Genomic DNA, 11,603 nt, shown 5'->3' on the forward strand with positions numbered 1-11,603 from the left:
TTAAGTACTTGTTATCATTAAACATGACGAGGTAGTTGATACAAAGAAGTCTAGACGATTCCAAGGGAAGAAGAAAATGCAGACAACGTATTTTCATTGTACAAAAGTAACGTTATCTGGCCGATAAGAGATATCACACTCTGTGATTATAGTGCATGACATAGTATGAAGATTGAAATGTTACTCACTGACGCAAGTATTTGACGTAGAACAAAACATTCAGTGATATCTAATAAAAAAAATTTTAATGGGCGCTGCAGCCTTAGCTTCCCGATGTGACAGTGTCTACGACGTTATCGGTACTGAGTTCACACAAGTGTTTTAAAAGATAACCACTAAGAGCAGCGTAGCAACTTTCAACTTTGTTTCCTTCGCTCTAAACATCGAGACGTTTCCTTGTATAAATTAAGATGCAAACACTGAACGTTGAATGACGAGTGGTTTACTGTTGATGGATGTACGATTTGAGTCGTTTTTCTTCGTTCCTAAATGCTGATCACGCTGTCAAACACAACCTTGATGTTTTCAAAACAAAGTTCGAAGTCAGTTACACGAAACAGACCCGAAAATCGATAGCAATTATCAGAGGTTACCAGGCTTGTATCAATTCTTATGAGAACATTTTAAAAGTATCATTTAAGCATACACAATAGAAAAGTCTAATGCTTGAAGTCTACCTCAACATTCTGAATACCGCATTCTCTAAATTGCACTACTTAACAGGAAAACAATGAAATCAAACTCGGACACGTGTTTTATTCTATTCACAACTGTATTTTGAAATGATAATTGCAAAGACACACTAATGACGTAAAAAATAGATACTAATCTACTTGAGATCTTTGCATATCACAAAGGGAAAAGATGGTTGCCATACTATATCGAAAGGCTAAAGGCGTCCCTCTGCACCATTTTCTAACACGCATACGGCCTTTGGCTTTGTATATCAGAATAAATCAAGTTCATTGTCTGTTTCAAGAACTGTTACGATCATTTGTTCTGAGAAAAGAACATGCTATTTGTCCATATATTAACTGGACAATAAAGGTTTAGTAACTGACAAGTAACTGGCGCGTTAGAAAACGTTGCAGGGGAAAACCTATTAAAAATTAATTATATACAACACACTACAGTTTGTTCTTTTTGTTTATATACAATAACTATATCATTTCCTTCATTGAAGAAAGTTTGCTTGTACAGGTCCCGACACAGTAAATCTCGTTTCCAGGTACAATCATGGCAAAACTCTTGTACATCGATTACGAACCGTTGTCTTTGACCTCTTTATATTGCGTCCATCAGCTTCCTACGACTTACCATCATTTTCGACAATGGCGTCATATGTCTTGCATTGATGATGTCCAGCAACTCCCAGGCTTCTTCCATTCGGCTCGGTATTTGTGAAGCTTCGTTTGATGATATATTATAACTCGTTTATTCAAGGTTATTCCGCTGTCCAAAAACGAGAGTGGTATAATATTTACCAAAAACATCACTTCATCATTCTAATGGTGACTTCATTTCATAGCATTTCATCATTTTAAAATCAACATGCTCTCCACAGTTTAATAATTTGTAAAAATATCAGCAACTAAATTTCTAGACCTTACAGCTTCCCTACATGACGTCTACGAACAACTCGCAAGGATTTGCTAAAGCGATCTGAAAACTGCTCCTACTGGCTCCAATGTGGTCAGGTACTTGATCCAAGCGTCCATAATCTCGCACTGTGGGTGTGACGGTGGCTGGGCGTTCTTTGATTGAGGCCCTGTCCCCTTTACTACTGCCACTCCTATCACTGGCACTACTACCCCCACTACTTCGAGATTGCACGTCCGTTTCCTTTTCACGACTCTTTTGAGAACCACTGCTTAAACTTCGAGGACTGCCACTGCCTGTTTGGGAGGGGGGTGCAAATGCTGCTGGATTATACGGGTGTAAGTCGGGGAAATGTTGAGGCATTTGGTAAGGGGGGCGCCACCCTGCGGAATATTGGGGTGGGACATTACCCGCCCAGTTGTTAGGCTGAGGAAGAGGGGCTAGGGTGTCTTGATCACTTCCTTCGTGTTCTTTGATTGACATGTTGCCCATTTCTGTAACGGATTATAAACAAGATGAATGATGTGTCAACACGATGCAAGTGCACACTTAGAATACATTTCAACAAGTTATACTCACTGTCGCACAGATCCCCAAACACATAGTAACATTGTTCTGAAAATGTGATTTTATTCACAGTATGACGGATATAGCCAGCCTGAAGAGATAGGAAAATATACAAATAAGTCAAATCGCAATAAGAATTTGACAAACCAATCGCTGGTGATTTACCTTAAGTAGGCTAGAAGCGTATTTACGAGCCTCTCTTCTATCAGTGAAGCCCTGGACACGAGTAAATAGCCAATCAACAAGATCTGAACCAATGAAAGCATTTGGAATAGTAATCTTTAACCACATTCTATCTCGTACGTCCAAACCAGAATCAGTACTTGCTAAGGCTTTCACAACGAGGCTCATATCACTGTTTACATGAAGTTGAAGGTAGTTATCTTCTGTGAAACCTGACAATAAACGCAGCACATTAAGTGTACAATGCTTGGCACTTTAACATATTTTACGTTACGGAGAAACCCTTTTATTAACAACACTAATTGGAGAACATTGACACTGAAATAAAATGTGCGAATCATCAGAGCCTAAACACGATCTCACAGCCTAGACTTACGGTCAGATTCTGGCAAAGAACTTGTCAATGATGAACTTGTCGAAGTCATAGTTCCTAACGATTGATTAACCATCTCTTTAGCTTGGTACTCTGTAATGACAGATTATGCATGTTATAGATAATTGGTCCTATCAGCTAGAACCAAACCAGGAAGGTTGAAATCTCTTCGAATGCCATATTTCCTGTTTTTGTACCTGAAGCGGTTGGATTTAAGTTAATCAAATATATTAAAATAAGAAGTTATACCTCGCATTGCAGCTAACTGTTGAACCCAGGCCTCGGTGTTGATCGGTCGTACAGGCTCGCCTATTCAATGGGAACAAGGAAGGTGATTCGTTAATAAAACGAGAGTCGTATTGTACAATTGTATAAGAGACTTCTAGAGATATGAAGAAAAGAAACATCATACTCTGCGGAAGTGTGAAATATCCTTGTGGTGATGGATCCCAACACTTTGCGACTGTTAATGTGATTGGACCAGGTTTATGAACCATTTCCCTGAGTACCCGAACAGCGTCATCGTTGCTCATGTTTTGAAAGTCCACGTCATTCACCTGAAGCAACATATCGCCTGGTTCTATACGACCATCTAAGGCAACTGCACCGCTAAAAAATTAACAACAAAAATTTAGATATAATAAATTCAAGACACGATAAATAAATATATGGTGTCTCACCCCTTCATAACAGAACCAACATGTATACCACCATCTCCACGGCTTCCACTTTGACCAACAATACTGATGCCCAAGAAATTCGCTTTATCTGTTGGAAATACATATTTAGTATACGTTTAGTGGTGGTGTAAGGTTAAAAAAAAGCTTTAGGAACAGCCAGGGATAGAGTAAGGACTGGGTGAGCCAGAGGGAAGCTGCTTTAACGCAAAGGCTGTTACGTGGCAGAATTCCTTCCATGATGTGAATCTTAAAGACATGACGACTTCAAATAATCACAATTTCTTACCCATATTTAAGGTGACAGTGATGATATTTAAGGACATTGTTGATTCCGTAATGGTACTAAACGAAGTGCACTAAAAAAGAAAAATACGTGGTGTAAATTTCGACCACTTAACGCCAGCAACGAAAATGTTTATGTACAAAACGATATCGTAAATATATTATGTTCTATCATGCAAAACATCGACAAGGAAAATATTCAGTTTTCTCTCGTGAAATATTCAGTTTAAAATGTTTGAGTAATCTGAGAACACGAAAATATTCCTTTTAATACGCTTTCTTTTGTTGAATTTACCAAACAGACGAATTCACGAATGCCTGAATATCGACAAAACAAACTAAGACCTGACATGGGCATGCATGTTGGATAAATTTAGAGCACAAAAAGTTCCCATGATATCGCAACGGAATATCGTCTTTCAACTCCAAGCAATGTCATGTCAAAATTTAAGACATCAAACGTCTGCAAATCTCCATCTAATTTGGGTCAGGCGACTAGCAAGAACTAAGTGATACAATGTTAATATTTTGCGATGGAAATGACAATCTATGATATCCTTTATCCACAAAATAGAAATTTGATATTGTAACATGAAAATGGATTTATACTTGAAGACTATTTCCAGTCCTCTTCCGTTTTTTCCGGGTCAGCTGGATTTTCTAACAGATATATCGGCATTCTTTAGATAAGAAGCCTTTGACGGGTTTAAATTCTTTGCTTATAATCCGAATTTCATTGCACGATAATCACCGTGTCATTTGTACCAAATTCTTACGGCGTTTACGTCAACTTACTCTCTGAACGTGTGGCATTCTGGGTCTTCTTCGACGTCGCCTATGTCGACCATGATACATGCTTGATCCGTCAGTTATGCTAGAGATTCTTAACGAAAACATAAATAACTATGACGTGTCTGAGTCTCACAAGATTGTATCTTCTCTTTTGTAAACATCACTCCAAACGTGAGCCTAAGTGGTTTATGCATGTAAAGACGTGTGCAGAGCTTACCACGATGTAAAACCTATCCAATAACAAAAGAAAAATCCCCAAAATTCTTCACAAACCTGCTTCTACGGTCATCTTCAGAATCGGCCACGCTTGTTGTTTCTAGGTCACTGCTGAATATAGAAGACTCTTCTTCACAGCTGTCATCTGCTGGTGTTTTATATCGGTGACTGCTATTGCGGTGCGCTGAAAACATAGACACACGAGAATATAAACACGCTGATTGGTACACGTACCTTATTGCACGACACAATGGGGATCAATGACTTTAAGCTGAAACTGAGAAGATACGGGTCTGTCTCATACTTACGTCTAGGCCTGCTTCTACTTGACTGTCTCGAGCTGATGGATTCAAGATCAGAATTCTCGGTATTCTTTTCAGGTTTCAATCCAGTACGACCGCTACACGCAGTAAAATAACCAACCATCGTTAGACACAATAATTACTAACTAATCTTTTAAGGCCACAAGACCTTTACTTTACTGAAAATCTCACCGGAAACCTTCAGGTTTTGCTTAAGAGTTATGGAAAAATGAAAACATTAACTTTCTTCATAATGGCGGCATGAGCCCCTTTATTTTGTCCTGGTGTAAGTGGAGCCATGCCTTAAGGCATGCTTAAGTGGAACATTATTCGACGGCCATGTGCAACAAAGCAATAAGCCTCAGTTTTATGTTAAAGTAAAGAACATTTTGGGCGGTAGCGATCTCATGGAGGTTTTTCCAAATCACAATCTTGGCCCCAGGCCACACGTAAAAATGTTGACTCACTGAAAAGATGGTGGCCTCGATTCACCGGATCCAGGACCTCTTGTCCGTGGCGCTCCTGTGGAATCTGGGTCCGACAAAACAGACTGTTGATCATGTGGTTCTGAACCTGATTCTGAGAACGTCCTACCAACATCGCTGGCGCTTCCTTCTGATGACGTCACCAACTAAAATACCAACAAAGATATAAAACCACTTAGTATCGAATTATTTTTTTCTGCTGTTGAGACATATGCATAATTTTTGTACTTAGATTCTACTCTACAGAAGAGTATTCTGGCTACTCGTGCGTTTAAAGCCGTAGACATAATGGAAAATAACTCAAGACAGCACTCATGCACGCTTCCGTGGGAAAATTGCTGGTCTAGATAACTAGCGAAGTAGCTACTACAAGTGTTGCTCATTGTGTAAACAGATTTATTGCAATTCTGAGATACGTTTCCAGATCATCCAATTACATAAATAAAAAAGATGGACGTTCTCCTTAACATTCCTCTATGGCTAAGATAACAAATTAGTCGCGTCATACAGTCTGACATGACAAAGATATAGGTGCAGTTTTTAACGTGAATTCTGTGTTGCTTTGGAGACTTTTACTGCATCCAACCCGGGCACAAATATGATCGGAAACCACACGCATTTTACGTGGCTTCAAAAATCTAGAGTATTTTCTATTTTTTCTAGCTATATAAGATCAGGTCAATCAGCGAAAAAGAGCTGTTAATAGTTCACAGAGTTTTTAACTCTGTAAAAAGAAAAACACAAAGTTTCAACGGATATTATAATGCGCATTTTTCACACAAGCAAACTGTAGATCCCCATTTCCAACGAGTGGTATTCAGTGTCCTTTGCTCTCGTTTTGAAAAGCTAACTATAGACAAGGCGTCTTCAACTTGTCCATCATCTTTTTTTTTCATATATATGAAGATGACTCGAAAGGTTTTAATATATTTAACGATAGTTTCCGTCGAAATATTGGAAAATTAAGAAATATTACTAGCCGCAATAAAGGTGACGAACGTCTCTATATTTATGATTTCAACACATGCAGCACAGCTCTAAAACTTCATATAACTTCACAAGACATGCTTTTATGCAGATAAATTAGCACATCCTTTGACATTCTTTGTGCATTCATTTTTTAAATTAAACTTAATTAAAAAGTTGGCCGAGTTTCGTTCAAGACAGTAAACAGCGTATTTGTTCTCGCCTCTGCGGTTCATTTGTGCGACAATTAAGTCTTGATATCATGTAGACTTAACTTTGACGTAACGCAACTTTTAACCGGAACGGGGTGGAGTTTTGAGGTCGAAGAAAATGTAATTAGTTTTGTTCATATATGTGGGACAGATATAAAAGAATGCCAAAAGATATTGGAAAGTTATTGCTGTTTGTTCCCGTGAATATACAATGTGATATTAAAGAATTAACCGCACGAACATAAGGTGATGTTTCCAATGGTAGAGAAATGAAGCAATATAGTAACCCTCGTTTTAAAGACATTTATTTCGTCTAGTAGAGGCTTGTCATGTTTCCTGAAGATGGCAAGATGAAGACAGAAATCGATTAGATTTGGTCAAAGAGATTTCAAAATGTGATAATACTTGGTAATCTTCACTGATTTCGATATTTTTTTAAATTGACGAAGCAAACAAACCCTTTTAACCACCGTCACCGGGAAACAACTGTAAAACCAAAGTAGGAACGATCTTTGGCATCGTAGTAAAGTTGAGAAAGACGTTCACTTTATAACACAATTGGAAATGATGAAATTATGTTTTCTAAAGACTGGATAAAGACGAGAACTAAATTTATCATTTAAAACTTTTTCCTACCTTGAAGACATTTTTAGGTCTTAATACTTTTCATTTTTAAGAGCTATCTTTTTGGGATTTATAAGAAAATATTCTTGGGAGGGATTATAGCTACATTTTTGGCATCCATCATTCTCTATGGAATCATAATAAGATGAATATTTGAAAATTGTGTTAGTAAAATCTCAATGGATCTCACTAGTTTTTTGGACAAATTTTTTCTTTATATAAAAGATAAATTGTTGGAGAGTCTGGAGAGATATAAAGATAACCTCTTTATCTGAACTTATTAAGGCAGGCTGTGTGCCAGAATCTCTAATTTAGGAATGGATAACCTCTACTTCAAGATTTGAAGATCAGGGAGGAGAATAAGAGGAATAGGTGCCAAAAGTCTGTTTAGAACTCTGAGAAATGTATCAGACTGATTTAGCGACTAAAACTTCTGACAACACTACATTGGTTGATACTTTGCAAAATATGGCAACCATTACACATAGATCTCTAAATGTGCATGCAGTAAAACATCATCTGTGTGTTTAAAATCAAATTGTTGTTTGCAAAAAGACTTGGCTTTCTGATAGTCTCATTAAGACAAGATCAATATAAGACAATGAGAAGAAGCAATATGTTTAGGGAAACACAAGGAGAAGGGAGAGGAGGCAGAAACCACATTCAAAACAATTACCTAATCAGGCAGTTCCAAGATATACAACATGTTTTGGGTTATAAGTTACTAGACAGAATTTGAATTAAAAGTTATACAACAGGATGACAAAATTTAACAGAAGAAAACAACAAATTTCACTGTGTTTCAATTGGCATACAATCTGACATTTTAGGTTTTCAGCTAATTCAATTGGCAATTAGAAATCAGTGCTCTAATAACCTAGACATATGAATACATATAATGTAAAAAAACAACTTTTTGTTGCCCACAACATTGTCTGAATTGATAACAGTTTTTCAGATCTTGGAATATGATATCTTAATTCTCAAGACCACCATGGCAAAGCATCAAATTTGACAAAAGAGGATCAGTGAAGAATTACCATGTACGTAATAAGTAATATGGGACTTAAAATACCTAGATATTCAATATATTGCACATGCAAATTTGTCGAACATCAGATGAAAACTACTCCAGTATAAACACAAACAAGATACAATTGTATTTGGTGGTCAGGATCCCTACAGGAGAAAAATAACAACTCCCACCACTAATGGCTTGCAAGAGTCTAATTTAGGCGTTAAAGAGTCTACGAGAACTACAGGGCTCTCACTATTAAACAGCTGATTTGAAGGGCAATTCAGATGTTGAAATGGGATATGATGCTGAGGTCACTTGAGAGATACAGACAGCCATCATATTAGGCAGTTCCTCAATCAACAAGCTGCATTTAGATAGAAGGATATTTGACTTGGCATATCATACATCATGGAATCCCAAAAACACATTTTCACCACTTTTTCATTCAAATAACGTACATCCCAGGCATGTATAATATCCACGATCGTTCGATAGATTATTAAAATCATTTCATTTTGATCGCTCATAAATTTTTCATTGATATTCGTGAAGGCGTCTATGGAATTTCGAAACACAAATGAGAAGACTCATATAGTTAATTGCTACATTGAATGTAACAGAATGTTGGAATGTTTTAGTTCCTTCAAATCACGCCGTTAATGCAAGCTTGGAATGTGCCCTATATAACGCAATTTTACAAATCAAACAAACCGTTTGAGTTTTATAGATGATTTGACAAACAGCATGAGACATATTTCAGTATAAACAACAGCAAATGTCTCGCTTTTAGTTAGCGAAATACAATATACATTCATGTAGACTATAAGTATAATTTCTAGTAAGGTTATTGGCACGATTTCCTGTAGAAAAAAGGAATATCTACATCTAAAGAACCGGAGACGGCTGAGCATTGTCTCTCACAGTAAGAGCTTTTTAAATTAGTTTGGGACAAGTTAGAAACGGCCGCAAAGCAAGGCGAATAGTGACCTCCCTTGGAAGTATTTGCTCTCTGTGCTTTTCACGATGAAAAATAACAGTCGTGCAGGCTTTTTGAGATAAGCAAGCCGGGAAAAACGCGAGTAATTTGAGATATTTGCAAAACGAAATATAATCATCCAAAAACACTCAAGCACACTTTTCACGCGTAAACAACACAATGCTACAATACGGGAACTGTCATATTTGTGAGCCAATACATTGCCCTTTCCCCTTCTCATATCAAAAATATGACAAATCATTCGTATGCACATGAATACGATCGCTGTGCGAGACAAACTTTATGACAGATTTACGATAAAGACCTAAGTTATAACCCCGTGAAATATACATAAAGCTGTTTCATATTGTATTGTATTTAAGAAATAAGAGGCTGTGTTAATTTCAATACATACCCAAGCAACAACCCGGCCGTTCACACAAGGCAAGCCGGATTCGTCATCTGTTATTTCTTCTTTAACTACCCTGTATGAAGCACAGAATATATGCAGTGTTTATTTAGAGTAAATGCCAAAGAGATATAAAATTATGCACTATCAAAACCCTGACATCGAGACAGAAGTAACGTTTTATATGTAATCGACTCGACCTTAACGTAATCTTTGACTGTTTTAAAGATTTTTGCTTTAAACTGGGAAGATCACCAGTCCATTTGTGGTTTACGAAAAAAGCATCAGTGCAATGTGTTTAGAAATTTGTACAAAACGCAAGGCTACATTTAAAGGGGTCACCAAAATTTATCGCAATATCTTGCAACTAATACATTGTCTCGAGGCGATCTCAAATTGTCAAGCACCCCATAATTGTAGAATTCACTGCCACTAATATTACCGAAGATATCCCTCATTTCTTGGACCGGTTTTCCTGGCATATTCGCGTTTCCGAAAGCTAAACATTTGATAAACAAAGCATCCTTTGGAAATATAAAGTGTTCGGTTCAAACCTACCCGAAATCATCGTCCATAGACTTGAAAAAAAACTTATAACTTGGCCGATTGAGAATATTCTTGAAATCTCCGAGGGTGACATCGCTGGGGCCTTTTGATATCTTTACTAAATACGGCGTTTCTTCGTCATCTATATGATAAATAATCTTCGTTTCATCCGCCATCATCAAAGCTACTCTGCTCAAGAAAATAGCCTGATTATGACCTTAGGTTAGCAAAATGCCGCGCTCTGATTGGCCAAGGTCGTCACGTGGCTTCTTAATTGCTCATTCCGTATGTTGCAGTACAAATGTCAAGTATTATTTGATTTTCTTTATTTCGGAGCCTTTGCCTTGCTAAAATTGACAAACCACAAACCAACTAAGTAAATCTTTTATATATGTATAATTATAGCTATGAACAGTTAATGCTTACAGGGGATTAGAGCTATATTTAAGTTTTGCGCAACGTAAAAGCCTTGCTTTTTTCGCTCATTCGCTGGTGAAACTGACGATGCTTTCTGCAAGGGCCCACGGAAAGGTAATGGATTAAATGGAACAGATACTAATTAAAATGCGGTGTAATAAAGGCTAAGTTGAGTGACATTTGCGCACTGTGGTACACTGTTTTCTTTCAGTAATATTTTTTTTATCGTGGGCAGAGTTTTGGAGGACTTGTTTAAGAAGATTTAGCGGATTAATCCTCCGTAATTAGCAACATTGGCTCGATATCAAATGAAAAGTATTTTGCTTCCAAGCAAACTCATTTCGACGCTTCGCATCTTTTTTAATTGCATGCCCGCTGAAGCTTTTTTATTGCCGCATTGCTACAGGCTGTTGCTGTTATAACCTGCTACGACTTTTCCAATTGAAATCATTTCCGTGCTGAGTAACGTGATGAGTACTGTCTTAACTTTTTTCTGTTCGTGTCTTTGAGTTCGCGCTTTTCACTGGGTGCTTTTTGTTGGCCGCAGTATGGCCCGTAGTGACCAGGGGACTGGGAGTGCGATGACTGGAGCGCTATTGAAAAACCTGATAACACGTTGTGAATCCTATTATGAAAGGGTTTCATTTGATTTCAATGTAAAAGTGAGACATAATATCGTAACTAATCAGTCTATATACCGACGCAGTCTTACTTCTGTTCAATGGCTTCAAATCGTACAAATGCAAAGTGTAATTATTTGCCTTTGTTACGTGGAAAATGAAATATTGCATTTCAACAAACATTTATGTCTTAACGAGGTACTAATTAGCATTCAATTATGAGGACGCATTGTTATAGGGCTGCTCATTAGCAAGTGATTTGGTGAATTTGAAAAGATACTAGACAGTAGGGCGGATTAAAATATTGCCTGCATAGAAAGTTTATAACAAAGTTGA

The 11,603-nt window shown here is 37.3% G+C and overlaps 1 protein-coding gene across 1 annotated transcript; it reads right to left on the reverse strand.

Annotated features, from left to right (window-relative positions):
• Positions 1-736: 736 nt before the first annotated feature.
• On the reverse strand, positions 737-10,452 carry LOC114518125 (segment polarity protein dishevelled homolog DVL-3-like). The gene is made up of 14 exons (XM_028538053.1): positions 10,243-10,452; positions 9,691-9,760; positions 5,462-5,625; positions 5,001-5,092; positions 4,750-4,876; positions 4,480-4,567; positions 3,689-3,758; positions 3,403-3,490; positions 3,135-3,331; positions 2,972-3,031; positions 2,726-2,815; positions 2,332-2,561; positions 2,179-2,257; positions 737-2,093 (listed from the first exon to the last, which is right to left on the reverse strand). The coding sequence occupies exons 1-14, from the start codon at positions 10,407-10,409 to the stop codon at positions 1,618-1,620; spliced, it is 1,998 nt and encodes a 665-aa protein (XP_028393854.1). The 5' UTR covers positions 10,410-10,452; the 3' UTR covers positions 737-1,617.
• Between the last annotated feature and the right edge of the window lie 1,151 nt (positions 10,453-11,603).

Source organism: Dendronephthya gigantea, unplaced genomic scaffold, assembly GCF_004324835.1.
Source record: "Dendronephthya gigantea isolate DGI-Jeju-01 unplaced genomic scaffold, DenGig_1.0 000010F, whole genome shotgun sequence".
In the NCBI taxonomy this organism is placed as follows: Eukaryota; Metazoa; Cnidaria; class Anthozoa; order Malacalcyonacea; family Nephtheidae; genus Dendronephthya; species Dendronephthya gigantea.

Excerpts from the sequence above, each read along its gene's own strand:
- LOC114518125 (XM_028538053.1), bottom strand. The coding sequence starts at position 10,409 with ATGATGGCGGATGAAACGAAGATTATTTATCATATAGATGACGAAGAA. Across the intron at positions 4,568-4,749 it reads GAAGATGACCGTAGAAGCAG|AATCTCTAGCATAACTGACG; the intron begins GTTTGTGAAGAA and ends GTTTTCGTTAAG. Across the intron at positions 2,562-2,725 it reads TTCTTTGCCAGAATCTGACC|GTTTCACAGAAGATAACTAC; the intron begins GTAAGTCTAGGC and ends GTTTATTGTCAG.